Here is a 25,500-nt window from a genome sequence, read left to right as displayed (position 1 = left end):
ATGGAGTGAAACAAGTCACCTCAGAGTAGCAGATATAAAAGAAATAGAGGAATCAGAATTTGCCAGACAAGACTTCTAAGATGAGAAGCATTAAACCTGCATAACACATTCAATGATATATACTGATTTGACCATGCAAATCATGATGAAGAATCCAATCCGTCATCTCTCAGTCAGATGCCATTTAAAATAAATGGCACTCACAAATGTGCAAAGAATTTCAGAAACAACCCCCACTTTTGCAAACATCCATTTTATGTAAATATAAAACTCAAACATATGGCAGAAATACTGCTTTAATCTCGTGATAACCCAGAAAAACCATATGTACAAAGCAAGCGGAAATCCTTTCCACCAGGCCTCACTGGATTCCCTAGATGTCTTTCGTACAGTTTGTTTTCTGAGGATTATTCCATTTTGCTTCACAGCTCACAATTTATTTGAAATTATATATAAAATAAGACCAGTGTCAACCCACAGAGGTTTGAGGAAGCTTGTTTGACAAAGAGCACAAGACAGATTGAAAGGCAAACACCATAGTTATATCTGCACGGCATCCTTTCAATAATACAGCTGCTTGCAGACAGTACAAAACTTTTCCAATGTGGAACCACTATAAAGTTACAGCAAATGCACATGGTTTCTGCTACTGGTTGCTTTTGGGTTACTTCCAGGTATATGTCTGCTTTAATTTAGGACTTTTTCACACAGTACATAGCAGCATATCCAAGTTAGATTCTAAGTTTACACTCAACAGGGAGCTGCAGCCAGTCTCGGCTCTTTGACAAGTATACTTGTATGCAGGACTGCCTGAAGGAGGGTGGGGGGACTATGGGAGGAAGTCACTCAGGGCCCTGCACCTGCACCTGGTCCCATCCTGTAGCACAGAAACAGAAACTCTTCTAATTCTGGCAGGAACAGAACAATATTGATTCATAGGAAGCTGCCATCTACTGAGTCAGACCAATGGTCCATCTAGCTCAGCACTGCCTACTCGGACTGGCAGCAGCTCTCTAGGCCATCAGGCAGGAATTTCTCAGGTAGGGACCTGGAGATGCCAGGGACTGAACGCAGGATCGTCTGCATGTTAAGCAGGTGCCTTACCACTGAGCTCTGGCCCATCCTTAACTCATCATGGGGACCCCTGCAAAAGCTAGAGACAGTCCTGCCTATATGATATACATGCCTTCAAATATCTGTTCATCACATTCACATTTTAAAGGTTTAGGTGCACACTTTTAAAAAATCATATATGTAAAGAGGCTCTTTTCTTAACACTGAAGCACATTATTTAGTTTTATTATCAACTTCGGCTTTTTCGATCTTCTGTCCAGTGAGGAATTGCCATATTCCCCCTCTGTAGTTCTCATTTCCCAGGGCATAGATTAAGGCATTCACTGCTGGCGAAGTCTTGGCAATAACAGCAGGAATCTGAAATAAAGTGCAGTATTTAATAGCATAAGATTAGAGGCAGTTTCAGACATTATAAATTTGCCCCACAGTAGTTGTGTACAGTGGGGTGAAGGGAGAGAAAGTCCCGGCACATCACTCAACCGGGCACCCTACTACTCTTGCTTCTGGCTGGTCAGTTGGGTTGAGAGGAATTAAGTCCCCCCCTCCCCCCATTCCTGGTGTCTGTATTTGATCTGGAAACTCCTATCTAAATCTAAAGGGGAGTGAGCTAAAGGACTTTGTCCCAGATTTGGAATTCCTTATTCCCTGGCCCTACACATCAAGAATGAAACAATAACCCAATGTAAAGGCAACCATGCATGCAGGGGCGTAGCTACTGTATAATTGAGTGGATGGGTTCAAAGAACCTGGGCCCACCAGCAACGCTCCACCCTATTTTCTTTATTATCATCCTCACTCTGAGGGGCCGCCGAGGACAAGGGTGAACACGGGCCCCCTCTCTCCTAGCTACGTCCCTGCATGCATGCCAGTTCCTGGTCCCTGTCTCCACTCCAAATTCAGCTGACACAAGAGGAGGCAAGAACCCTTCTTTTCCTCGGTCATGTCCTAGCCCTTGCGTCAATGTTGAACCAGGCAAATTGGCTTGCCTCACCTCCAACCTGAAACAGACTAAGGATCCTCTGGGCCATGAATGGTCCCTTGGGATTGGACAGGTCAACTCTTTCCAGTTCTTTAAGTTAGGAACGTTAGAAGTGAGAATTCTAAAGCATAGCTCTTAGCACTACAGTAACCTCTTCTGGCCACCAGAGGCCTGATGACATGTTAATAGGTCTCTCTTGGCCAGTTAGAATTGTTCAGTTGTTGTCAAAGGCTAGTGCCTGTTGAGTAGGTTGTTCAGTGGCTCTCTCTTAGTATGTGATGTCTAGTTTCTTAATAAATCTTTGTTTTTTGAACTCAGCCTACTGTCTTCAGATAATCTCTTGGGCTAAACTTCTTTACCACCAGAGCATACTCTGCTGTGTGAGGATTTTAATGTATCCCCTCACACACCTCAACAGAACCTGCCCCTCAGCCAAGGTCATTCCCTGGAAAGTTGATGTCAGGTTGATGTAGCAAGTGAGAAACAGGACACACATTCATCTCAATAAGCATGGGAAAGCATGTTTCAGGTAAATAATGCATTTTCTTTATTGGTCCAGTCATCCCCAATCCTTGCTTAGCTGTCCATGGTCAGCCCTGTAGTTATTTCACTGGCCTCAGGGTCAGGCCATGACAGACAAGAGTGGAACAAGAGCAGCCTATGCACAAGATCTCCCTTGGTTGTCCCTCCTTCCACTTCTTCTTAGGTTCTGCCTTTCCTCTTGGGTGTCCTAAATCTCCACCTCACACAGCCATGATGGGTTCTGCCAACTGGACAGGGGACTGGCTGTTTCTGCCCCTCCACTTGGGTATGAAGCCCAGTTCCAGGGCCTAAGATGCGCTGCTGGGGCTCTATTTCTTATCTAGCACCGTCAGTGAAAACGGTACTTTCCCGAGTTCTATAAGCAAAACATAGACAACTGCCTGCTTACAAGGAGCTCACAGTCTAAAACAGGTAATAGGGAGGGTAGCAGAGGGTAGGATGGAGAGGGAGGGGTAGGAAGGGATGGGAGTGAGCAAATGATGAATATGTGCTTAAACATGGCTACACAGTGCTGTTCTGTATACTCTCTCATGGAAATCGGGTGCTAAACTTTGGCTGGATTCTACCCAAGCCTGTTACGTCCTAAGATTATATGTACATACCATTCGGATTTTGGGCGAGATGAAAGTCACATTTTCAACCGCGGCATAGAAGCATAAAAGGGAGTAGGGACCCCAGCAAATGACTAAGGATTTTATTGGCAAACCAGTATTAAACTGAAAAATAAGAACAAGGAATGTGGCATTTGTACTTAGACAATCCATATAAAAAATTAAGACAGGCATAACTAAGAAATCTCTTCTTGTATAACTCTAGCAAGTAATTTGCTAGAGTAAAGTAAACCTAAACCTAGCAAGCAATTTGCAGACAGAAGAAACACTACCAGTACTATGGGGCAGATATTTCTTTGTTTCTACAAGAAACTGTGGATATTTTGGCACAAGTACCGCAGTGAGGCTCACTAGCAAAGTTGCTATTTGTTATTAACATTAGGAGTGTGCAATTCGGATTTTTGGTGTTTCGATTTGGATCCGAATTGTAACACCCCCGATTTGTTTCGGATCCGAATCTGACCTGTCCGAATCACCCCCGATTCGATTCGGATCCGAATTAATCCGAATCCGAATCGGATTAAAAACCGGGTCCTGGGGGAAAAAGAGTGGGGTGGGGTGGTAGTGCCTAATGGGTGGAGGCTACCACCCCAATTGCAGAGGGATTGGGCAAAGGGCTGATTTTTGGTGAATTGTTGAAGTTTACGCGTCTTTAAGGGTTTCCCCCATTAGTTATAATGGAGGGTGTATCGCTTCACTTCGGGGGGAAAGGGGTGGCCCAGAGCAGTGTGGGGTTGGTGGTAGTGCAAGGTAAGGGCAAGAAAGCTACCAGATTTTTTTCAAAGGATTTGGGCAGAGGGCTGATTTTTGGTGAATTGTTGAAGTTTACGCGTCTTTAAGGTTTTTCCTCCTAAGGTATAATGGAGGTTTCAGCAGCCCCATAAGTGCACTTGGGGGATGCTGGGGTGGCCCAGAGCGAGTGGTGGTGTAGTGCACATAGGGGGCCAACCACCCACATGGGTTTCTAACCCATGGGGTACAGGGTTCTGTTGTTTCTTAGGTGTTCTGAGTGTGGATTCTATGATAGCAAATGAGATTTTCAATGAGACACCATGAATCCACTTGCTCTGGGCCATCCCAGCACCCCCCAAGTGCATTTATGGGGCTGCTGAAACCTCCATTATACCTTAGGAGGAAAAACCTTAAAGACGCGTAAACTTCAACAATTCACCAAAAATCAGCCCTCTGCCCAAATCCTTTGAAAAAAAATCTGGTAGCTTCCTTGCCACTACCTTGCACTACCACCAACCCCACACCGCTCTGGGCCACCCCTTTCCCCCCAACGTGAAGCGATACACCCTCCATTATACCTAATGGGGAAAAGCCTTAAAGACGCGTAAACTTCAACAATTCACCAAAAATCAGCCCTTTGCCCAATCCCTCTGCAATTGGGGTGGTAGCCTCCACCAATTAGACACTACCACCCCACCCCACTCTTCTGCCCCAGATCCCACGTTATGCCCCCAATCTGCCCCAAAGACACTAAAACTTCAGAAATTCACCAAAAATCAGCCCTCTGCCCAATCCCTCTGCAATTGGGGTGGTAGCCTCCACCCATTAGGCACTACCACCCCACCCCACTCTTTTGGCCCTGGGACCCAAAATTCGAGTAGACGTCACATCAGACCTTTTTGCATTGAAGTCAATGGGAGGCAAAAAGGTGGGAAATTCAAATTGACGTCATTGCTCAAAATGGAGGTGGAAGAAGAAGGCATTTATCGGCCACAAAATGGAGGGCCGAAACAACAGATAATTCGGAGCCGAAACGGGGGTGTTTCGTTTCGGCTCCGAAAAATTTTGGGGGCCGAAATTTGTGATTCGTTTCAGATCCGAATCACCCGAAATTGGCTGTTTCGGGTACAGATCGTTCTGTACCCGAAATGTTTCGCACATCCCTAATAAACATTGGGCTTGTTCAGACATCATGTAGAAGCACAGTTATATCTTAGGTTCTATGTGACATCCTCAAGTCTTTGGAGTGCGCATTCCCCCCAACTTGCCTGCATGCATTGGAATACTTCAATTATTCTTAACTATAAAGATAAGTTGTGAATCCAGACCATCTGTTCCTGGTTTATTCTAACCAACTTCCTGAAATAAATCAAGATCTGAACCCAATGTTTGAAATGGTTTTCATATCTCAGATGATTTCAGGCAAGTTGGTTAGAATAAACCAAGCTTGATCGATTCAGATGTCACGACCAATCTTGATTTGCTTTTAGCGGCAATCAGAAATAAAATTCTTCTGAAGCTCTTCTGGAGCGCAGCAGCACATGCTCCAAAAGCTCAGGGACAATACACAGAACCAAGATTTAACTGAGGTTGCGCATGATGTCTGACCCATCCCAGCACAGAACTAACCAAGTACAAGGCATTGTGGTGGGTGCAGTGTGTGTTAGTGTGTCTGTATATGCTCTGCTCATGGAGACACACTGTACCTGCTGAATGTGCAATCCCTGTCAGTGGAGGCTGGGTCACCAGTGTTGGGAAAAGACAACTACTCTTGTCCTCACTGCAGTAGTCTCCCCAAGTTCAGAACCTTATTTTTCCTCATTGGAATGGTGACCATTCACTATGATACTAACAACTAAAAGGAACACATAGAGACACCAATGGGGTGAGAGCTAAACCTCCTATTTCCATTTTTGTCCCCAACTCTAAAGTTTGATACAATGGAACAAGTCAGTTGAAACTGATATATATTTGGTGTGTGTGTGAGAGAGAATGCATATACATGAACACATGTGCCCCAATTAGAATTCTTTATGTGCTACACTGTGTAAATTGAGCTTTTACATTTGCGCTCTTCCACACTCACTTCAATGGAAGGTTCCAACTGTACATCCCTTTGTACACTCACAGCCGCCCCTCCATTGAAATCAATGGGGCAGTATTTGTGGGCAGGGGAGTTCTATGAGTTCATTCAAATCTATAATTAGAGGATCAGTGAGGCATCTGAGGGCCCCCTCTTGTTTTTCATCTCCTTGATGGTGCCTTCACCTTCCCTTTTGCTTTTGGATGTTTTGAAATAATTATACTTTGAGGAGCTGGGGAAATGTTTCTTACCTTGATCTGTCCAGTTTTCCTGAATTTGTGATCTATAGATTGGTAGGCTGTTAGTATGATGAAAGCCGGGATAATAAAATTGAAGAGGGCCAGAGGAATAAGGTATGTGATATAATTTCTAGAAAAAAAGACAAAGAGATCTGTTATTCTGTTCATAACGTATGTATCTGGTAATTGTCTCACTAGTCATATCGTATTTATTTTATTTATTGTTCAATTTATATACTGCCTTTCATAAAACGTATCCCTAGGCAGTTTGCAAAAGTTAAAAGAATAAAATTCCATAAAATCACATTAAAATATTAAAACCAATTAAGACCATAAAAACATAAAAACACCAAAAAGTAACAGATATAGAAACAAAAACAGAGCAGCCAGAAAGGAGAGACTGGTAACCCCTAAGGGGTAAAAGCCCGAACAAATAAAAGAATTTCCAGTTGCCAGAGAACAGAACCCACCGGGAGAGCATTGCAGAGCCTGGGGGCAACAACAGGGAAGGCCCTGTCCCACATGCATGGCAGTCGAGCCTCCCTCAATGTCAGCACATGGAGCACAACCCCCTCTGATTGATGACCTTGTTGAGTGGGCAGAAACCCTTGGGAGCAGGTAGTCCTTCATGTACCCAGGGGCGGGCCAGGGCCCAAACTGTTAAGGATTTTAAGGTAAAAACCAACACCTTGAATTGGATCCAGAAACAAATTGGCAGCCAGTGCAGGTCTTTCAAAATAGGTGTGATATGTTCTGTACGAGGGATTCCAGAGAGAACCCTAGCCACTAAATAGTTTTGTCAGGTTCTGCCTCCTCCCATACAGAGGGCTCCAGACGGCCTCAGAATTATGGCCACTGCAGGAGCGATATTCCACCTTTCAGCAATCTGTTCCCTTCAGACTGCCCCAGGGAACTGCTATCTCCAGCTCTCCAAGAACTACTTCTCCTGTCAGCTCTCCTCCTGAATTGGCCCCTGGTTCATTTTGCCCTTGGCAGGTGGGGCAAGTCTCATGAGATCTCAGCCCAAGATCTCATGTGAGTTGCCCCTGATCCTGTGACAACCCACCTTCTTCAAGCGATGGCATGCTGCTATCCTGTGGGGGCCAGACAGATGCTTCCTGGCCGGGGCAAGTAGCCACTCCCAGGGCTGCATGGTGGGAAGGGACCAATACCGGCCGCAGCGGGAGGATAGGCTCCTGAATGCCGGCCCAATCTCTATTTGTGGCCGTCAGCCTGTTGGGTGATCCCCGACAAGTTTCCAAATATTCAGTTAGAATTAGCAAAATATCTTAAGGGTCATCTTGGGATTGCAGCTGATCACAAAATGAACATGGGTCCACTGTAAAGCAGGCTAACATGAATATAGGCTGCATTCACAAAACCATATTCCCATGTCACGAGAAGTAATCACTGCACTTTATTCCATATTGGTCACACCTCATCTGGAGTACTGTTATGGGTACCACATATTTAAAAAGATGTAGACAAAGAGGGCAATGATCAAGGATTTGAAAAACAAGCCCTATGAGGAAAAGTTGAAGGAACTGGAAATGTTTATCCTGAAAAACAGAAGATTGAGAGGGGACCTGATAGTCTTTTTCAAATACCTGATGGACTGTCACATAGAGGACAGCAAACATTTATTTGCTGCCACACCAGACCACAGGACTTGATCGAATGGCCTTAAGTTATAGGATAAACTTCTTAATGGTAAGAGCAGTATGCAATGGAACAAATGAACTAGGGGGTGGTGGGCTCTCCTTTGCTGGAGGTGTTCAAGCAGAGGCAGCACAGCCATCTTTTAGGAATCCTTTAGCTCTGGATAGGACATCCAGCAGGAGCTTGAACTAAGTAGGCTATAGGTCCCCTTCAGCTCTATGGTCTATCTGTGCTAAATGTAACTGCTGGTCTTTTAGGAGGATTTCCCCTATAAGGCACAAGAAGACTGTTGTGCATGTCTATAAGGTGGGACAGGCTGGAAAACATTGTAGCCTGCCAAGTATAAACTTGGCTGAAAGCACTAATGGGGAGAGCAGGTAGCATAAGCATAGTGGAAAGCAAAGGCTCCAAATAGATGCTGGTGGTGTGCAGAACACACTGCAGGATGTGGCAGCAATGGTTGCCTGGTACAGGCAGGGGGGTGGTTGCCCAAAGCTCTGACAGAGGGGCTTTTCACAAAGGGTTAGGGCGTGGTTCTGACAGAAAAACAGAAGGCTGCTCTTGAACCACTAATTTTGAACTTGGAAGCAGCTCTTGAGAAGTCAAGGCTCAGAACAGGGGAAGCATCTAACTTTTGTTTTCTTTTCTAAACAAGCAAGCAAGCCAGCAAGCCAACCAACCAAGCAAACAAGGGGGAAAGGACAAGGTCCGTTTGTTAGGGCTAATCTTTTCTAGGGTTTGATTTCTGGCTGCTTACGGGTTTGTTTTTGACAGGGCAGTTTCTTTTGTGCCTAAAGATAACGTGGATGGGGATTAGCTGCAGGTGGATCACACAGCTTGTGGGAGGGCCACATTCCTGAAGTGGCTCAGTTTGGAAGCAGCACTTGAGCAGGACAGGAGTCTGCTAACAGATATCAAGAGGGTTTTGCGTGGAGTTTAGCGAGGAAGTGTCCAGTGAGGCACACAAACAGTCCCCATTTATTGCAAAGGAGACAACCAGCACGAGGAGAAGGTGAGTACTATCTCACTTCTCTAATTTTCTGGAAGACAGAGCTTAAAACCTTTAATTAGCTAATAACTGCAGTTAAGACCTAGTTTTCAAGTAAACAAGCTCTATATACTCTAAATAACCAATAAAACCAGTTATGAAGGTAGAATGCCAGCAGGGAGTGCTTCCCAGTGTATTGCACGGAGTGTTGCATGTATGACTACCTGCATGAGGGGCAGAATTTGTGGGTGTGCACTTAGTGCAAAGAGCTCCTGGCTCTCAGGGAATGTTCCCTCGGAGCTGAGATGGCTGACCTGGACAAGCTTGAGGCAACAGAGAGGTATGTGGGTTAGACCCTCAGGGATTTGATAGAGGTATCCCACTCCCAGGCTGACAGCTACTCTGCTATCATTGGGGAATGAAGGTCTCAGGGAAGGAAAACATCACTCTGAGGAAGAAGAGGATGCTTCCTTAGAAGGACCCCTTCCTTGGGTGATGCGCCTATATCTTCCTGCACAGAAGATACTCCTCTGGGTACTGGGCGCCTCCTAGTAGTGGGTGATTCAATCTTTAGGGGCATAGAGAGATGGATTGGTGACTTGTGTGTAGCCTGCACGATGACTTGTCCTCTTGGTGCGAAGGTTGTGGATATCATGCAGTGTCTAGATAGGCTGTTAGGCAGTGCTGGGGAGGAGACAGTTGTTATAATGCATGTCAGCACTGTGCACCATGTCAGCCATGTTGGGAAATGCAGTTGGGAGGTCCTGGAAGCCAAAGGGCCAGGAGCACCTTCCTTATGAGGCAAGGCTGCAGCATCTGGGGCTTTTTAGTTTGGAAAGGAGGCGACTATGGGGAGAGATGTATAAAATTATGCATGGAGTAGAGAGAGTAGACAGAGAGAAATGTTCCTCCTTCTTGCACAACACTAGAACTAGGGGTCATCTCATTAAACTCAAGGCCAGGAAATTTAAGACCAACAAAAGGAAGAACTGTTTCACAGAGCACATAATTAACCTATGGAATTCTCTGCCACGGGATGTGGTGATGGCCATTAGCTTGGATGGCTTTATAAGGGGCTTAAACAAATTCCTGGAGGACAGCTCTATCAATGGTTACTAGTCTGGTGGTTATAGGCCAGCTCCAGCCTCAGAGGCAAGATGCTTCTAAATACCATTTGCAGGGGAGCAACAACAGGAGAGAGGCCATGCCTTTAGCTCTTGTCTGTGGGCTTCTCATAGGCATCTGGTGTGTCACTGTGTGAAACAGGATGCTGGACTAGATGGGCCTTGGGCCTGATCCAGCAGACCTTTTCTTATGTTCTTATTCTATGAACCAGAAGGACAACCACCCAGTCTGATATTTCATTCTTGTGTCTACTCTCCATTCCACCTCCATGATATTTCTATACAGAGCAGTTCCTCACTTGATCATGCAAGAATTTGCACATGTAAGTATACTATCACAGATTGAACTGAACAGATATACCTTTCCAACCAAGTCAGAGCATCCATTCAGCTGTGAGCCTAATTGTGATGCAGCAGGCTTCTGCTTCGCTTAAATATGTACTGCAGCCATTCCTATAATCAGTCAGTCAGTCTTGATTATGGTCTTTGACCAATATCAAAACATCTAAAACAAATGTAAAATTTAAACATAGCCATATTGATAACATATCTGTACACTGGATCTAACCATTAGCGAGCAGAGTGTATCAAACTTGTATTGAACAACAGAATTTTACAACTGTCTGTGTAATAGACGGATTCATATCTGTTAACAAATATTTGACACAGAATTTGTCCGATTGTCCTGGCAAGTTATGTAAAACAGGGTCAATTAACCATTGCCTACGACCTATATAAAAGCCACACCACAGGAAAACGTGTGCAACTGACTCAATCTCCTCAGAGTTACAGGGGCAATATCTCTGCTCAGTTGGAATTCTGCTATATCTGCCAGCCAGTAGTTCTGAGGGGGAGGGCATTCATACAGGTTCTCGAGAAGGCACATCTATGTTTAGGGAAGGTGAGGAGAAATAGATAATCTGCTGGGCAAGTTTTTATCCCACCACTGAGCAGGTGGAACGACCTAGATGTCCTCAACAGATCATTCTGAAACTCAATATCCCAGATCCTTTGTTTAATAAGTTCTTTGGCCCTGACCAATCCCACAGAGGGGATTGCCTCAGGTGAAAGACCGTAGGTATGGAGTTTCCTAACATAGTTCTCCCACCAACTTGAGCAGTGCCTATCCAATAATAAGAAGGGAAGGAGACCAGAGGCCATAAAGTTTATTCCTGCCCAGTTTATTAGTATTAGATACCAAGCTCTGGCCTCTATCTAGATAACACTCACTTCCAGTCTCATAGTGGCATTAGAAATACGTGTGTGTGTGTGTGTGTGTGTGTGTGTGTGTGTGTGTGTGAGAGAGAGAGAGAGAGAGAGAGAGAGAGAGAAATAATGTTCTTAAGAACCTGGCTTGTACTTGCTCAAGGAGGGAATAGCTAACATAGGGTCCCAGGCCATTCCTATAATGGCAGCATCAGTCAAGTGCTGGTCTAGCTTCTCCTATAGAACATTTGATGGAATGTATCATTTTCAGACAGGCCAACTATAGCAGCACAGGTTAGAGCGGCCTTTAGGCACCCTTCCATCATAGTCTTGTAGAGGGGTTACAGGTGTATGTATAGATGTCTGAAAAAAATCATTTTGGCTGTTTGTGCTTTCCTGTGCAAAGAGTCATCAGTGTATGTGAATGCACCAGTCATATTTGGGTCTGCCTCACCTGTCTCCTTTGGTATAGTCCAATGTGCAGCATGTTCTTAGCGGTTCATAGTCATATTCACCCCATCCCAGAAGTGGCATCACAGACCAAAAGGCAGCAAATAGCCATATAAACACCACCATGGAGATTACCGAGCTCCATTGCAGCTTACTTCCTGCAAATCAGAGAAAAAATATTCATAAACTTGGAATGGGATTTAAAAACCAAGAATGACAACATTTCACACCTAATTTCCAATGACTGGGGATTTGGTGGCTGTTGGTTACAGGAGGGAGATGCAAGTAAAGAAGTTACACAAAACATGGATTTTCCACAAAGGCATTTGATATTAGAAAAATATCTGAAGGCAAAATTTGTAAAATGTCTCTTAGAGTCAAGCCTAAACATTGAATCAAGTATGTACATAGCCCTTGCATGCTTACTCCCCCCTCCCTCCCGCAAAAAATAGCAGCTTTGTGGCAAGTGGCAATCTGGATTGGGAATGTAACACAGCGGGAGCAGGGTTCTAGCTTTCCCCCCTCACCATAGTCTTGATCTGGACTGTCGTATCTTTCCTACAGCTGTTAATTGCCACAGGAAGAATGCTGGATGATTTAATTTAATAGGAAAAGACTATTAAGCTCTTCTCACAATCCGTGAGAAGAGCTTCCATCAGGTGTTCGGTGATGGAGCCGGAAGGGGTGGTAGGGATTTGGGGCTAGCTGGCCCCCTGAAGTTCCATGATGCCCTGCACATCTGGAAGGATACGGCAGTCCAGATCAAGATTATGGTGAGGGGAAAGAGACCCTGAGCCTGGGAGGCTGCTTACAGCTTTGGAGGCTTGCAGCCTCCCGGTCGGGGGGCCTACTCATGTGTCACTGCATGCTGCGGCGACACATGAGCAACAAAATGAGGTTAACGGTGTGCTCACTCTGTTAACCTCATTTAAGGGGAGGGTGTTTTAGGTGGACTAGCTGCCTTGGGAGCACCGGGCTTGCCCAGGGGCCCAGTGGTTCCCACGATCAACAGACAGCAGGCTAAGCTCCCTAGATCAACCTTTGGTTTGATTCAGAAGTGCCCTTATGTTCTAAGCTGCTATTGGTACCAGTAATGCAAAAATAATTTCTTCTGTAATATCTCATGATGAGCCTAGTGCAGAAGGTCCCAAGTTCCCTCCCTGGCATCTCCAAGACAGGGCTGAGAGAGACTCCTGCCTGGAACCTTAGAGAAGCTGCTGCCAGTCTATTGTTACCAGAAAGCCTGATTTTGGGGAGCACAGAGCGTCTTTGCTCTATGCAGTTGGAACTGTGGGCACACAATCTCCATCTTGGATACCTCCGTGCATGGGACCATGAACTTTTCACCTGCCCATATCTGGCAAAAGCTCACAGCTGGTTGCTTGGCATGAGCAAAGCATGGGGCAATGCACCCCGAGGTCATAACAGCTAAGACTGCAAGGGGCCATCCCCAACCTCTCTCTCATTATCTCAAGAGGAGACAACCCACCAGCAAGTAGACCTAATTCAAAATGTACACCGCAAGGGAAAATAATATTACCTTTTGCAAGAGAGATAGCTGCACCAAGCATTCTCTCCTGCAACCAGATAAGGGGCAACATTTAACAACCCACCATTAATGGCCCAGTTAGTTGGCAATGAACAGAGTGGAGGCGGCTCATTAAAATCTAAAAACATATATCTTTGCTCCTGGAGTGGCATCTCCATTTCCAGATAAGCCTTAAATCCACCAGATATTCAGATCTATACGCACATTTCCACAAGCCTTTTCTTTGGCTAGTCTTGTCTTTTCCACTCTTGCCTTTTGTTTGGCCAGTCACACCCAAGACTGTCCAGTTCATGCAACTATGCCTGAATGAATTCTACCCTGCTGGTTCTCAAGTGTGCAAATGGTAGCCCTTCACCCCCTTGCCCTTTTTTTGTGAGGAGACCTGCCAAGTGCAACGAGCTGCAAGAGCACTGAACGCACCACTGGAATAAGGACAGGTAATGCCAACCTTCTGCCTCTCTGAGCTTCCTCACCCCTTTTCTCTTTCTCTTTCTGCCTTCAAACACCCTCTACGGCAAGTCTTAACCTGCAATTTGGACCCTAACCTAAACTACCTTAAATGAGATACTTGTTGAGACTATCAGTTAAAATTTATTGCACTGCCTAAATAACATTTGCCTTCCTGTACCCCCTTTTACTGCAAAATAAATTTGTTGCATTGCACGTCTGGTTCCTCATCCTTTCCAAAATGCAAAACTTGCTCAAATTGATACTGTAACAGAATTGTTCCCTCAAACGAAGCTAATTTCCCCATCTTAGACAAAAGCATGGTTGGAACATCTCGCCAGCCTTCTGGGGCAGTTCTCTTATCATTGGGTAGACTATACTGAGCTAGAATGGACCAATGGTCTGACTGGGTATAAGGCAGCTTCCGATGTTCCTATATTCCAAAGTGATTCAGTGGAGTGGACAGAAAACACATGTGGCCACTTTTCTCCCATAACATCATCATGGCTGAAATATAAGCTTCACATCTCTCCCACCCAAGAGGTGTGCAAGCCCTGAATTTGTAGACATTTGGAGGATCTTCTAAACAGGAGATCTGACAGCTGCATTTTGAATGAAATGTTCTTGTGGACAAGCAGTATGCATGTTGCACTTCCACTTCACTCTGCAAAAACACTGCATTTTGCGAAGATTATTTCCCACAAGATTTCATGGTAAATGAGTTGATTTAATCACAAAATGTTAAGGATTAGTTTCAGTTACAATAACAATGGTGGATTCCCTTTTAGCACAGGGAAATATCTAATCAAATTTAAACTGAAGCTTAGTGGCTTTTTCTTTGACAAGTAAAGAGAAAGGTCCTGCTATTAACTGTGTATAGATCCATAAGTTTATGGGTTTAAACTAACTTGTGGAGCCCTTGTTTTAAGTATGTGTTTGACTTTCAACATCATGACTTTAATTACCAGGAGGCATGACTTCCTCTTGAATTTGGGTGTACCAAAATTGTAAATAGCAGGAACGATTAAATATGACCTTCACTTTGAAGAGAAAACTAATGATTGTATATTTCTAACGGAAATAATCTCGGATAGAGATGTGAAGACCAGTGAGGTGGAGGAGGACAGGAAATAAACCTTTTCTGGGGGGAAAACAACTCCGTTTCCCCCCAGTTTTTTTCTTTTCTCTCTCTTTCTCCACCCCCCTCCCGACCCACATCTTTAGTCTTGGGTCCTAAGTGTGATCGTGTTTTTTCTTAAAGAATTTTTTTTAAAGGAAAGAAAGGAAGGAAGAAGGAAAGAAGGAAGGAAAGAACTGTGTTAATGCCAATGGCTGCTTAGGGGTCATTCTTCTAAAACTGGCAGGGTGCACATTTTGCAAGGAAGCCCCACTGATCAGAACTGACCCATGGGTACTTTGGTATGTGGAAGAATGTTGACATTATGCAGAAAATCTTTAAATAGGATCTCCAGGCTTTTAAAATATTAACAGTACTCATGGAGGGTGGGGAGGGCTCAGGATGGACTGGGATCTCAGTGCTGGTGGACGGGGCTTTAACTCCTTCCTCTGTAGCATTTTCCTTATGGAAATCCCACTGCAAACCTGAAGAATGATAACTATCAACTCACATGAAAAAAACTGAACAAGGCATCCCCAAGATGAAAAACTAGGGACAGCGATTTACGAGGGACAAATAAGAACTCTCCCTGGTAAACAGGGATGGAGTTTATGTATTCAAATCCTATATAGCCACTCGTTTGGTGGTAGCCTAGGACCAGGCCTCCTTCATGGCTGCCCAGGCGCTCTGGAATATGCTCCCTGTCAAAATAAGAGCATCACCTTCCCTCTTTTTAGGAAGACCCTCAAGCCACACCTGTTTTCTCAGGCTTTTAACTGGAATTAATTTTAAACTGATTAATTGTTTTTATCCCGTGATAACTTTTTATTCTGTGAAATGGTTTTAATTGTTTTTACTCTGTTTTATATTTGTTGTGTTTTAAATTGTGCACACTGCCTAGAGATGCACATATCAAGCAGTATATAAATACGATAGAGAAATAAATAAAGTTGTCCCAAAACCTGCAGATTGTTATGGCAGCCTCATTCACTTCTTCCCACTCCTCAGCTTAAGAAAACCTTGATACTGAGGCAAAGCCTTAGTTTAAACTTAGTTTAAATAAAAACTCTTTGTTGTTTTCAAATAATTATATTAAAATATGGAATACAATAAGAATTGATTTGCAAAGATGGACTAGAATAAACTTACCTTTAATGAGAAGAATTTCAGTTGTGAAGATGAATGTTTTACCTAAAATGTTGTTTCTTTTTCAGACTATTCCTATAATTAATAGACTAACCTGTTTCAAGCAATGGCAAAAGGATATAACTATATTTGTTTGGCAAGGGAAAAGACCAAGAATTAAATTTAAAAATTTAACAGACGCTAAAGAAAGAGGTGGTCTTACCCTGCCTGATTTGAGGCTGTATTTTGAAGCTGTTTGTTTGACCTGGTTGAAGGAATGGATAACATTAAGAAATCCCAGAATACTTGATTTGGAAGGATTCGATAGAAGGTTTGGCTGGAACTCATATTTGTGGTATGATAAAAGCAAAGTGCATAAAGACTTTCTTAATCACTATGTAAGGAGGAGTTTGATGGGAGTATGGGCAAAATATAAAAAATGGTTGGAGTGTAAAACTCCATTATGGGTATCCCCGACTGAGGCTTTGGCACGTAAAGAGACAAATATGCAATCTGAATGGGGTACTTATAGGGATTTGTTATGTTTTCAAGAGAAGGGCTGTAAATTAAAAATTTAAATGAAGTACAAAATTTGGTTAGTAATTGGTTTCAGTATCATCAGCCAAATGAAATTTATAAAAAGGATCTTAAGGTTGGGTTTGTGGATCAAATGTTGAGATTTGAGAAGGAGCTGTGTGAAAATGAAAGATTAGTCTCTAAGATGTATAAGTTGTTGCTTTCGGAGGAGATGAAGTGGTTAAAATGACTGATAAAATGGGCTCAAGATGTGGGTCATAATATAGATATGGCTGCTTGGGAAAAATTATGGAAAACTGATTTAAAGTTTACTGAATGTTATACTTTAAAAGAAATTATAAGATGATGTATAGGTGGTATCTGACACCGAAAAAAATTAGCATTAATGTATAAAATGTTTCAAACAAATGTTGGAAATGTGGACAATGTGAAGGAACTTTTTTCCATATGTGGTGGCCATGTGGGATGGCAAAAGCTTTTTGGGATATGATTTACAATGAGTTGAAGAAAATCTTTAAAGTAACATTTCTTAAGAGGCCAGAATCCTTCCTGCTGGGAATAACTGAAAGAGAGTTCTCTAGAAGAAATTTAACATTTTTTATGTATGCAACCACAGCCGCCAGGATAGTGTATGTGCAGAAATGGAAAGACACTAAAATGCCCTCAAAAGAAGACTGGTTGATAAAAAATTTGGAATATGCTGAGATGGCAAAGCTTACAGCACTTATAAGAGACGAAAATTTGGAATGTTTTAAAGAAGATTGGGAACCATTTTTGCTTTACTTAAAGAATTATTTTTCTAATATGGACTTTTCAGTAGGGTTTGAAATATAGTAATAATAGCAGGTTGGGTTGGGTAAAATCGAGTAGTATTGTGGATGTGGAGTATGTATGTTTTGAATTATTATAGCAATGGTTTATATGTATAGTTATTGTGAACCATGTAGATAGGCAAGTGGGAAGTCAATATTTACTTATGTGTAGAATTAGATAAATGAACGTAATTTGAATGAAAAAGCTATTGTAAAATCTAATACAATTTTAAAATGAGAAAAAAAGTTTAAACAGGAAGTATTTATATTTTACCTTTTAAATGTATTATTACTATTTATTTATTTGATTTCTATACCACCCTTCCAAAAATGGCTTAGGGCAGTTTACATTAAAATGCTGGAAAGGCTGGAAAGGATCGAAAGGCTAGCCTGGCTGGGTAGGGCCAGTCCAAGGCCTCAGAGCTCTAGGTTCTGGTGAGGCTGTTGCAGTTCATCAATCAGCCACATGGGCGGCTATGTAACGAGTCTCCGAAGCTATTCTCACAAACAGCTGGAACTGGGCTAAGGGAGCCCAGCCTGGTTTCGGCTGGCCGTGTGCCGCAACAGGAGCCATACAGCTCTTGGTAGCCAGCCCTCTTAAATGCCCCCCCATTAAATGAGGTTAGCAGAGCGTGCTTTCTGCTAGCCCCATTTTCCTGGTCGTCTGTCACCGTGGTGACTCATGAGCAGACCCCCAATGGGGAGGCTACAACAAGCCTCCTGGCATCGGGGAGCTCCCCAGAATGCCCCACACACTCGGGCAGGGCATTCTGGTACTTCCGGGGACTGGGAGGCCCCTAATCCCCACCACCCCAACAGGCTCCATGACAGAGCCAGTAATCGCGTGGGTGGATGATTCGGCCACCCAGGGCAAGCTGCCTGCTCATGTGCGGGGAGAGTGGGTCAAGCCCGCTTTCCCTGCAAACCCCCTTATGGAGCTTCACACTGCTTGTGTAAAGTGCCTCTATGTCTCTTAGCCTCAATCCAGGCAGTTCCTGATGAGAAGTTTCAAAAGAGCAGGGTTTGGTCCATATTGGATTGAATATAGTGAAATAATGCTGCTTCCATGCAGATTTTCCCTCAACATTCACTGCTATTAAAAAACACCATGATTATTAGTAACGTTTACTGGAAATAAGGGATGGCACAGGATCCCAATGATATGAAAATAATTAGAATCACAAGTGCTGTGAAGCAGCATGGTCTTCATTCCCTCATTCCAATTGCTGCTGCTTTATATCTTGTATGGTTATATTGTGCTTGTTTCAATTTTTTAATCAAGTAGGGGGTGGATTAGTCTTTTCTCATTCTGCTTGGAATCCCTTTTATAACATTTTCTAAAGGCCAATGGCATAAACCAGCCAAAATGAAGCAGTATAAAGTTCCATTAGCCACAACTCAAAAGTACTTAAACTTAACTTTGGCTGGATTGTGCTTTAAAATTCCAGTTTCCATCATAAACCAGATCTAACCTAAAGAAATCTTTTCAAAAATATTTTGTTTATCATGTTTCCATATCATATTTTTCTACTTTTGCAATATTTCTCATTTTTAATTAAGAGTGACTGAAGAAAGACTAGGAGTACTTACTACTGCAGTACTGGTGATATCGGTCCCAGGCAACAGCAGCTGCAGAGCTAATACTAGTCAGTGCTGTTAAAAATCCTTGAAATCCATGAATCTGGCAACCATCGGAGCCATAGGGCCAATATCTGCAAAGAGATAAAGGGGAACAAGGAAGCTTCCAATAGGCAATAATGGCACTCACCTCAGGCACGTAGTCTTGATAAGAAGGCACAGAGAGCATCACAGCTTATATATTGTCAGTTATTCCAATGACACAAATGTATGCATTTTTTTGAATAATCAGGTGGGTTTTCAAGGTAGTAGATGAAGAAAAATACCCCACACATCTCAAATAGCTTGCTAAGAGGCTTAGTGAATGTCCTCCCTAAGAGGCTTGCTAAAAGGCTTATGCGGACTCTTTGGTGCCCCAGGCAAGGGGGACTGGAAAATATGGGGCTCTGGATAGTTACTGGGATGGTTCTTCAGCTAACTCCAGTTTCCTGTCCATGTGACCAGATTCTAACTCCTGGATGTGTGTCACGGGCATAACTAGGGGAGAGGGGGCTCGTGTTCGTCCTTCACTCTGGTGGCTCCTTGGAGTGAGTGAGATTATGACGAAAATAGGGAGGGGTGAGCCAGGTAGCTCTCGGGAGCTGGGGGGCCTGGGTTCTTTGAACCCATCTGCTCAATTATAGCTGGTGTGTGCCCTATAGTGCTGCACTCTTCCAATGCAGCTTCTCCCCAGATTGGGCTGAGCACCCACCAGAGCGCGGTGGGTTCTCTAATACTGTGTATTCTACTACTCCTATGAATAGCCAAAGAGGCTTACATAGCTGGATAGATAAAGATGGTTCCCTGGCCCAAACGGGCTCATAATCTAAAAGGAAATGTAAGGGAGACACCAGCAACAGTCACTGCAGAAACACTGTGCTGGGGCTGGATAGGGAAGCTGTTCCCATGGAGATATCCCTTTCGACTTCACTTGGAATCCAGGTCAGAATTTTAATGGAATCCAGGTCAGAATTTTAATGTATGTATGTATGTATGTATGTATGTATACCACTTTGTGAACTTTTGTTGAAAAGCGGTATATAAATATCATTGTATTCATAAAGTTTTGAAAAGAGACTGTATCTCTGCCGGGGACCATATAAATTATTGCTCCCTCCTCTGAGTCTAACTCACTAGGTAGGGGCCATGACAGTCTATGGAGAATTTGGGAGCCTGCCGCAGCCATAGAATGGACAGTTTCAGATCTGGAAGCCACTGTACAACTTATGGATGTTCAAATATCCTGGTATCCAAATTTAGTTAATTGTGTATCCTATGTGGATAGCATCTCAGGGACACAGCCCTTTCATACATTAGAAACATATTAACATTTGTTTGCTTATTTTATTACATCCTTCCTCAAGAAACTCAAGGTGACATCCATAGGCCAACATCCTGACTAGATTTACTTGAGGAATTCCCAATGAAATTAAATTGAAAAATTAAGATTGTGTTTTTCTTTCTTTTGGGCGGGGGGATTTTTAAAATGCTTTTATTAGTATTATAAGTAAAAACAGAAAATGTAACATCTCTGAGATTCCAACAAAAATACATGTTTACAAACAAGATCTTATCCATCCAAGAAAAAACCCCATTCATAAGAAAGATACAAAAGTAGTAATAGTTTATATAAGAAGTAAAAGATATTGTGTTTTTCTTTTCAGTGGGACTTCCTTGAGTAAGTTCGGTTAGGAGGTCTGCCATAGTTCCTCCCCCCCTCCACCTAATATAAATTTGTCATGATAGTATTGTTATTTATTCATGGCTGAAATGGAAAATATGCACACATCATATCTACCTTAAGAAACTAGAGAAAGCTGCAATGAATGCATTGATGCAGATTCCACAGTCAGACAATGCAAGGTTGAAAACCAGGAAATTACCAGGAGTTCGGAGTTCTTTGATTTTGCGGAATGAAAGGATAGTCAGTCCATTGAGACAGAATCCAAACAATGCTGAAAAACAAGCATTTTTGCAGTTGTTTTACAACTCTGTCTTATACACATGGGTTCAGCACAGAAGAATAAACTGGAACAGAAAAAGTATGCAACAATGCTATCCCTCTCTTTACCCAGGTGCTAACGTTTGTATCTATTTTAACCCAAGTACAAACTCGGGTACAAAATCTAGACTTGTGGGGAAGGCAGTGCCAGGATTGGGCTCGATCCCGGTGCTGCACATGAGCAGCCCTATCCAGGTAGGGCTGCTCGTGTGCATTCAAGGTTTGATGACATAACCAAATTAAGATAGGTGATCACCCTTTCTGTATACCTCCTGCACAGCTGTATGTTCTCATTTCTTTTATAAAACAAACAAATTATATTTATTTAGCAAGGGTTCAAAGTAGCTTACAATAGATCCCATCACATTGGTTTTTTAAAATTTAAATTAATATTATTTGTAATGATAGAAATATATACAGTTGCAATCCCGGATGTGGTTTTCCATTTTGAGCTTCTGGTTAAGATTGTCTTTCTTCTCTACAGGCCTTGCTCACCTAATTTTTATTGATAAATTTAACTCTAGCTGGAAGCGGTCAATATCTCGCCAAATAAGTTTATATGGCTTTATTAGAAATGGGGTTTTCTCGTGCAAGACTGATACTAAAGCAGCGGATCTATGACATGGAAATGCAGACTGATCGATCTTTAATCTCTAAAGAAGTTTTCTCGGGTCTACAAATGTATAATACTAAACCTGCAAATTACTTGGACAAGATTACCATTACTAAGTACCGCAGGATGTTCACACTGGCCAGATTTAATGTGCTACCTTCAGCTGAACTAGAAGGTAAATTCAGAGGGATACCAAAAGAGCAGAGACTATGCCCTTGCGGCTCTGGAGAACAGGAGTCTATCTTTCATATTTTACTCTGCTGTCTCTTCTATAGGGACTTTCGAACTCATTATATTTCCTCATCACTGGCTGATTTCCCAGGACATACAGATGTATTTTACACCAACTATCTGCTCTCAGATCAGAAGGAGGAAGCAACAATTAAAGTTGCTAAGTTCTGTGAGGCAGCTAAGAATGCTAAACAACAGATGGTAAACCAGATTATGCAAACTGGAAACTGCTGATTAGGATGAGTCTATGTCTCTGCTTATATCATGTATATATTATTATTATATCATGTGTATTATTATGTATGCTTTAAATTTTGGTCTATGACCGTAGGTAAACATGACTGACTATACAGTTGCAATGGTGACTAACATTTCCATTAAACCAACACAAACCAAGTCAGGTTGCACCTCTTATGAAAGGGTAACATTTATTATCAAAAAGATCAGTTGGGGTAAGTTGGACAATTGGAAAAGGAATGGGGACAGGAAGGAATACAAAATTACTCAATGGAACAGTCTAAGAAAATAGTCCAAATTTTATCAAACTGCCCTATCTTGTTGCACGACATAGATTATTTTCTCTAAATACACAGAACTGTATATTTTGGGAGGAGCATTACATTCCAAGTTTTTCAAGATTTTAAAATGGTGTGATTTAACCATCAAAAATGGACACCTTCTAGGTCTCAAACTACAGGAAATATTTCAAAGACTCCTTGCATAAAGGAATATTGAAAAACAAAACTTTTAAGTACCAAATTATAAAGAGAAAGAAAAGTTTTACCAGCATAAGCAAAACTTGTAAGTTCTGCCTTACAAGAATCAAATACCACATAAATCTACTTTTAAAGGTGCCACTTGCATTGCCACCCCTTTACTTTTAAAGGTACCACCCCGGTGTTGCCCCAAACTGCCAGACCGGTTCATGGTTCAGCCGAACTGGACCAAACCGATTTGCCGGACTGCAGACCTGTCCAAATTCAGACCAGACCTTGAACTGCGGTCCATGCACACCCCTACTCCTATGTTCTATATGATTACATTTTTAAAAAATTATTCTGTAGCATTATAAAAGGCAACTTAACAGAATATAAAACCGGGTAAGTTAAAATGGTTGTGTTTATGATGTATATGTCGCCTCAAAGTGAAAACTGCATTTCTTGGCCATTGAGTTAACCTTCTTGCAAAGGATTCCAGATTACAAATGATCACTTTTGCCAGATTGGTGGTTATGAGTAGTCTTATGTACAGAATAAGATTAAGTTTCCCTTGGAATGGCCAACCTTGAAGAACAGGTTTTATCTCTTTACAAAGGATGAGCACAAATACTGGCTTGTTCCTTTTATTAGGAATTCTGATCAAGCCAAGAATTTGTTTAGTAGATCTAACAGTTTAGAAACTAAGAAAAATGGGTGAGACAGAGTCAGTAGGGTATCATCCATAAATAATTGCACTTTATAGTCCATTATTTTAATTTTCACTCTAATCAGAAGTTAAACCTGGTTTTTGCAGCTGAAGATTGTGGCCAGGAAACTGAGCTATTAGAAATTCAGTTCAGCTCCAGTTTAGGTTCATTCATATCTTTTAACTCTCTGGTTGAGATACTAGTTTTAAAAAGTGGTTCAGTAACCAGTTCAGGCACTTTGAAAAGGCTTTTAATGGGCTTAGATACATTTCATGCAGAGTACTATTTGAGGGGGAAATGCATTATTTTCTATAAGGGTTTCTGTTTGGGGGTTTAAAAAAACGTTTTTTTAAAAATAAAGCATAAAGAGGAGAAACAAGAAAAAACCAGAAAAACATCCTGTTTGAAATTCATGGTAGACCGGTAACACAAGAGTGCTTGTGTTTATTTTATTTATTTATTACACTTCTATACCACCCTATCCACCCAAAGGCTCTGGGCGATGTACAATGATAAAAAACAAGCAACCATTTAAAACCATCAACTCTCTCTCTCTCTCTCCATGCAAATTTAAAAACAGTTAAAAACCAGTTAAAAACATTTAAGAACCATTTTAAAACCTTGGAAGGCCAGGCCAAACAAATAAGTTTTCAGGCTGCTCTTGAACTTAGGCCAACAATAAGCCCAAACTATGCATTTCTGTGGGGAGTACAGTCCACAGTCCAGGAGAAGCTGCAGAGAAGGCCCAGTTCAGCATCGCCACCAGATGTACTGGTGATCACCGGAGACGGACCTCTCCAGATGGCCTCAACGTGCGGTGGGGATCCTACAGAAGAAGGTGCTCTCTAAGGTAAAAAAGCTAATGCCAAGGAAACATAAAAGGTTTCTAAGTTCAAGAATCTTCCACACTTGAGAACTTGTTGTTGGACAACAGTCTGCGGGCAGGTGGGTGAGTCGCTGCTTGAATCCCAGGAGGACTATCGGTCCTAGCCCTGCCTCCAATCACTCCTGCTCCTCCTTTTCAGATGGCTCACTGGGAAATATGTTTCCTCTAAATATAGCTGAAGCAGGGAGGAGCATTTTCCAACTTTTAAAAGGATCTCCTAGTTGTCTAATTATTGAACCATTTTTGAACTAGATACTACTTTTGAGTTTACGGGTTTGGTTTTGGTTCAATTTTGAGTGCTTAGAGCTAGAAACAGAATACCCTTTAAATAAAGGCCCTGTTTCGAGCTCAGAGCAGAACTCAATTTCAGTTGAAACATTTCAACACTCCGAGTGCCATTTTGGATGCCTGTTTTCCCCTTGCGGATTGGTTTTCTGGCACTGACATCTGATTCGCTTGTGATTTCCTTGCTTCTTGGTTGGCTTGTTATAATACAAATCAAGGGTTTTCATGGGTAACTGTGCCCCCTTTGGCTAAGGTGGGGAGGAGGGAACCCAAAAGGAGGGAGTTTCAAAATGTATTTAAGGGGACTTGGAGGCAGAGAGATCCCTTATACTGGTCCTCTCTTGAAGAGGATACATTAGAGGAAGGATGAGAGACTGCAGCAGGGCAGAGAGCAGACTGGTGGTGGTGGCCTGGCCCAGTGGAGAGAGAGACAGAGAGTGCCCGCTGGTCTCTCTCTCTCTCCTTTTTGCAGTGTCACCCCCCCTCTTTTTAGTTGTACCAGCAGCTCCAGTGGCTTTAACTGGGTGCTACTGTGGAATTTTTCATGCAGGATGCACTTGGACTTCCCAGAGCTGTGGCCAGGAGAGACATCCCTGCAGAAGGTGCAGAGTGCCAGTCAGCTGCTGCCAGTCTGCTGATCTTGTGGACAGGTGCCATAGGATCAAAACTTACTTCCATAGGAGCTCAAGGAGAGGTAGCTTGAGGTCTGCCTTCCTGAACACCTGATCTCTCAGGATGTTCCGGTGGAACTCCACATTTCTCTTGCTCCAGTGCCTGCAGGAGCAAGAGCTGGCCATCCATGGCCTGGCAAGGTGTGACTTGGAAGTGTGTGACCTATCCATCCAGGACTGAGTGCTCATTTCTGAGATTGTCTTGACACTCGAACTATTGTTTGTTGCCACAAACAGCTTGTGTGCAGAGACAGCAAGGCTGAGCTAGGCTTTGCCCGCAGCTCTTCTCCTCAAAAAGACATTGGGTCAGCTCTAGTCCATGCTGAACACTGAGGAAGGAATCACCTTGGCAGGTCGGCTGAGGACTAGAGTGGTGGATTGGCTTAGGACATCCTTGGTTGCATCAGTAGTGCATTTTTTTATCCTGCCTATTTGAACCAAGGATGAAGGGCAAAGCTGTCACCCCTGACCAGCTGCCCAGGCCCTCCTGATTGAAGAAGTTAGGCAAGCCCAGG

At 42.8% G+C, this 25,500-nt stretch overlaps 1 protein-coding gene across 3 annotated transcripts in view; it reads right to left on the bottom strand.

Moving 5' to 3' along the window:
* Positions 1 to 278: 278 nt before the first annotated feature.
* The window catches only part of RGR (retinal G protein coupled receptor), a 33,410-nt gene continuing 8,188 nt past the window's right edge, over positions 279 to 25,500 (bottom strand). For all 3 annotated transcript variants that reach the window (XM_053305231.1, XM_053305229.1, XM_053305228.1), the window contains exons 2-7: positions 20,691 to 20,847; positions 18,866 to 18,987; positions 11,693 to 11,846; positions 6,274 to 6,391; positions 3,199 to 3,312; positions 279 to 1,431 (exon numbers count right to left, since the gene is read on the bottom strand). In XM_053305231.1, the coding sequence (XP_053161206.1) occupies positions 1,288 to 1,431; positions 3,199 to 3,312; positions 6,274 to 6,391; positions 11,693 to 11,846; positions 18,866 to 18,987; positions 20,691 to 20,847 (809 nt within the window). In that variant the 3' untranslated portion in view covers positions 279 to 1,287. The remainder of the gene's footprint in view (positions 1,432 to 3,198; positions 3,313 to 6,273; positions 6,392 to 11,692; positions 11,847 to 18,865; positions 18,988 to 20,690; positions 20,848 to 25,500) is intronic.

The sequence above is a fragment of the Hemicordylus capensis genome, chromosome 3 (genome assembly GCF_027244095.1).
Source record: "Hemicordylus capensis ecotype Gifberg chromosome 3, rHemCap1.1.pri, whole genome shotgun sequence".
Lineage (NCBI taxonomy): Eukaryota > Metazoa > Chordata > Lepidosauria > Squamata > Cordylidae > Hemicordylus > Hemicordylus capensis.
This window is presented reverse-complemented; position numbering and strand designations above follow the sequence as displayed.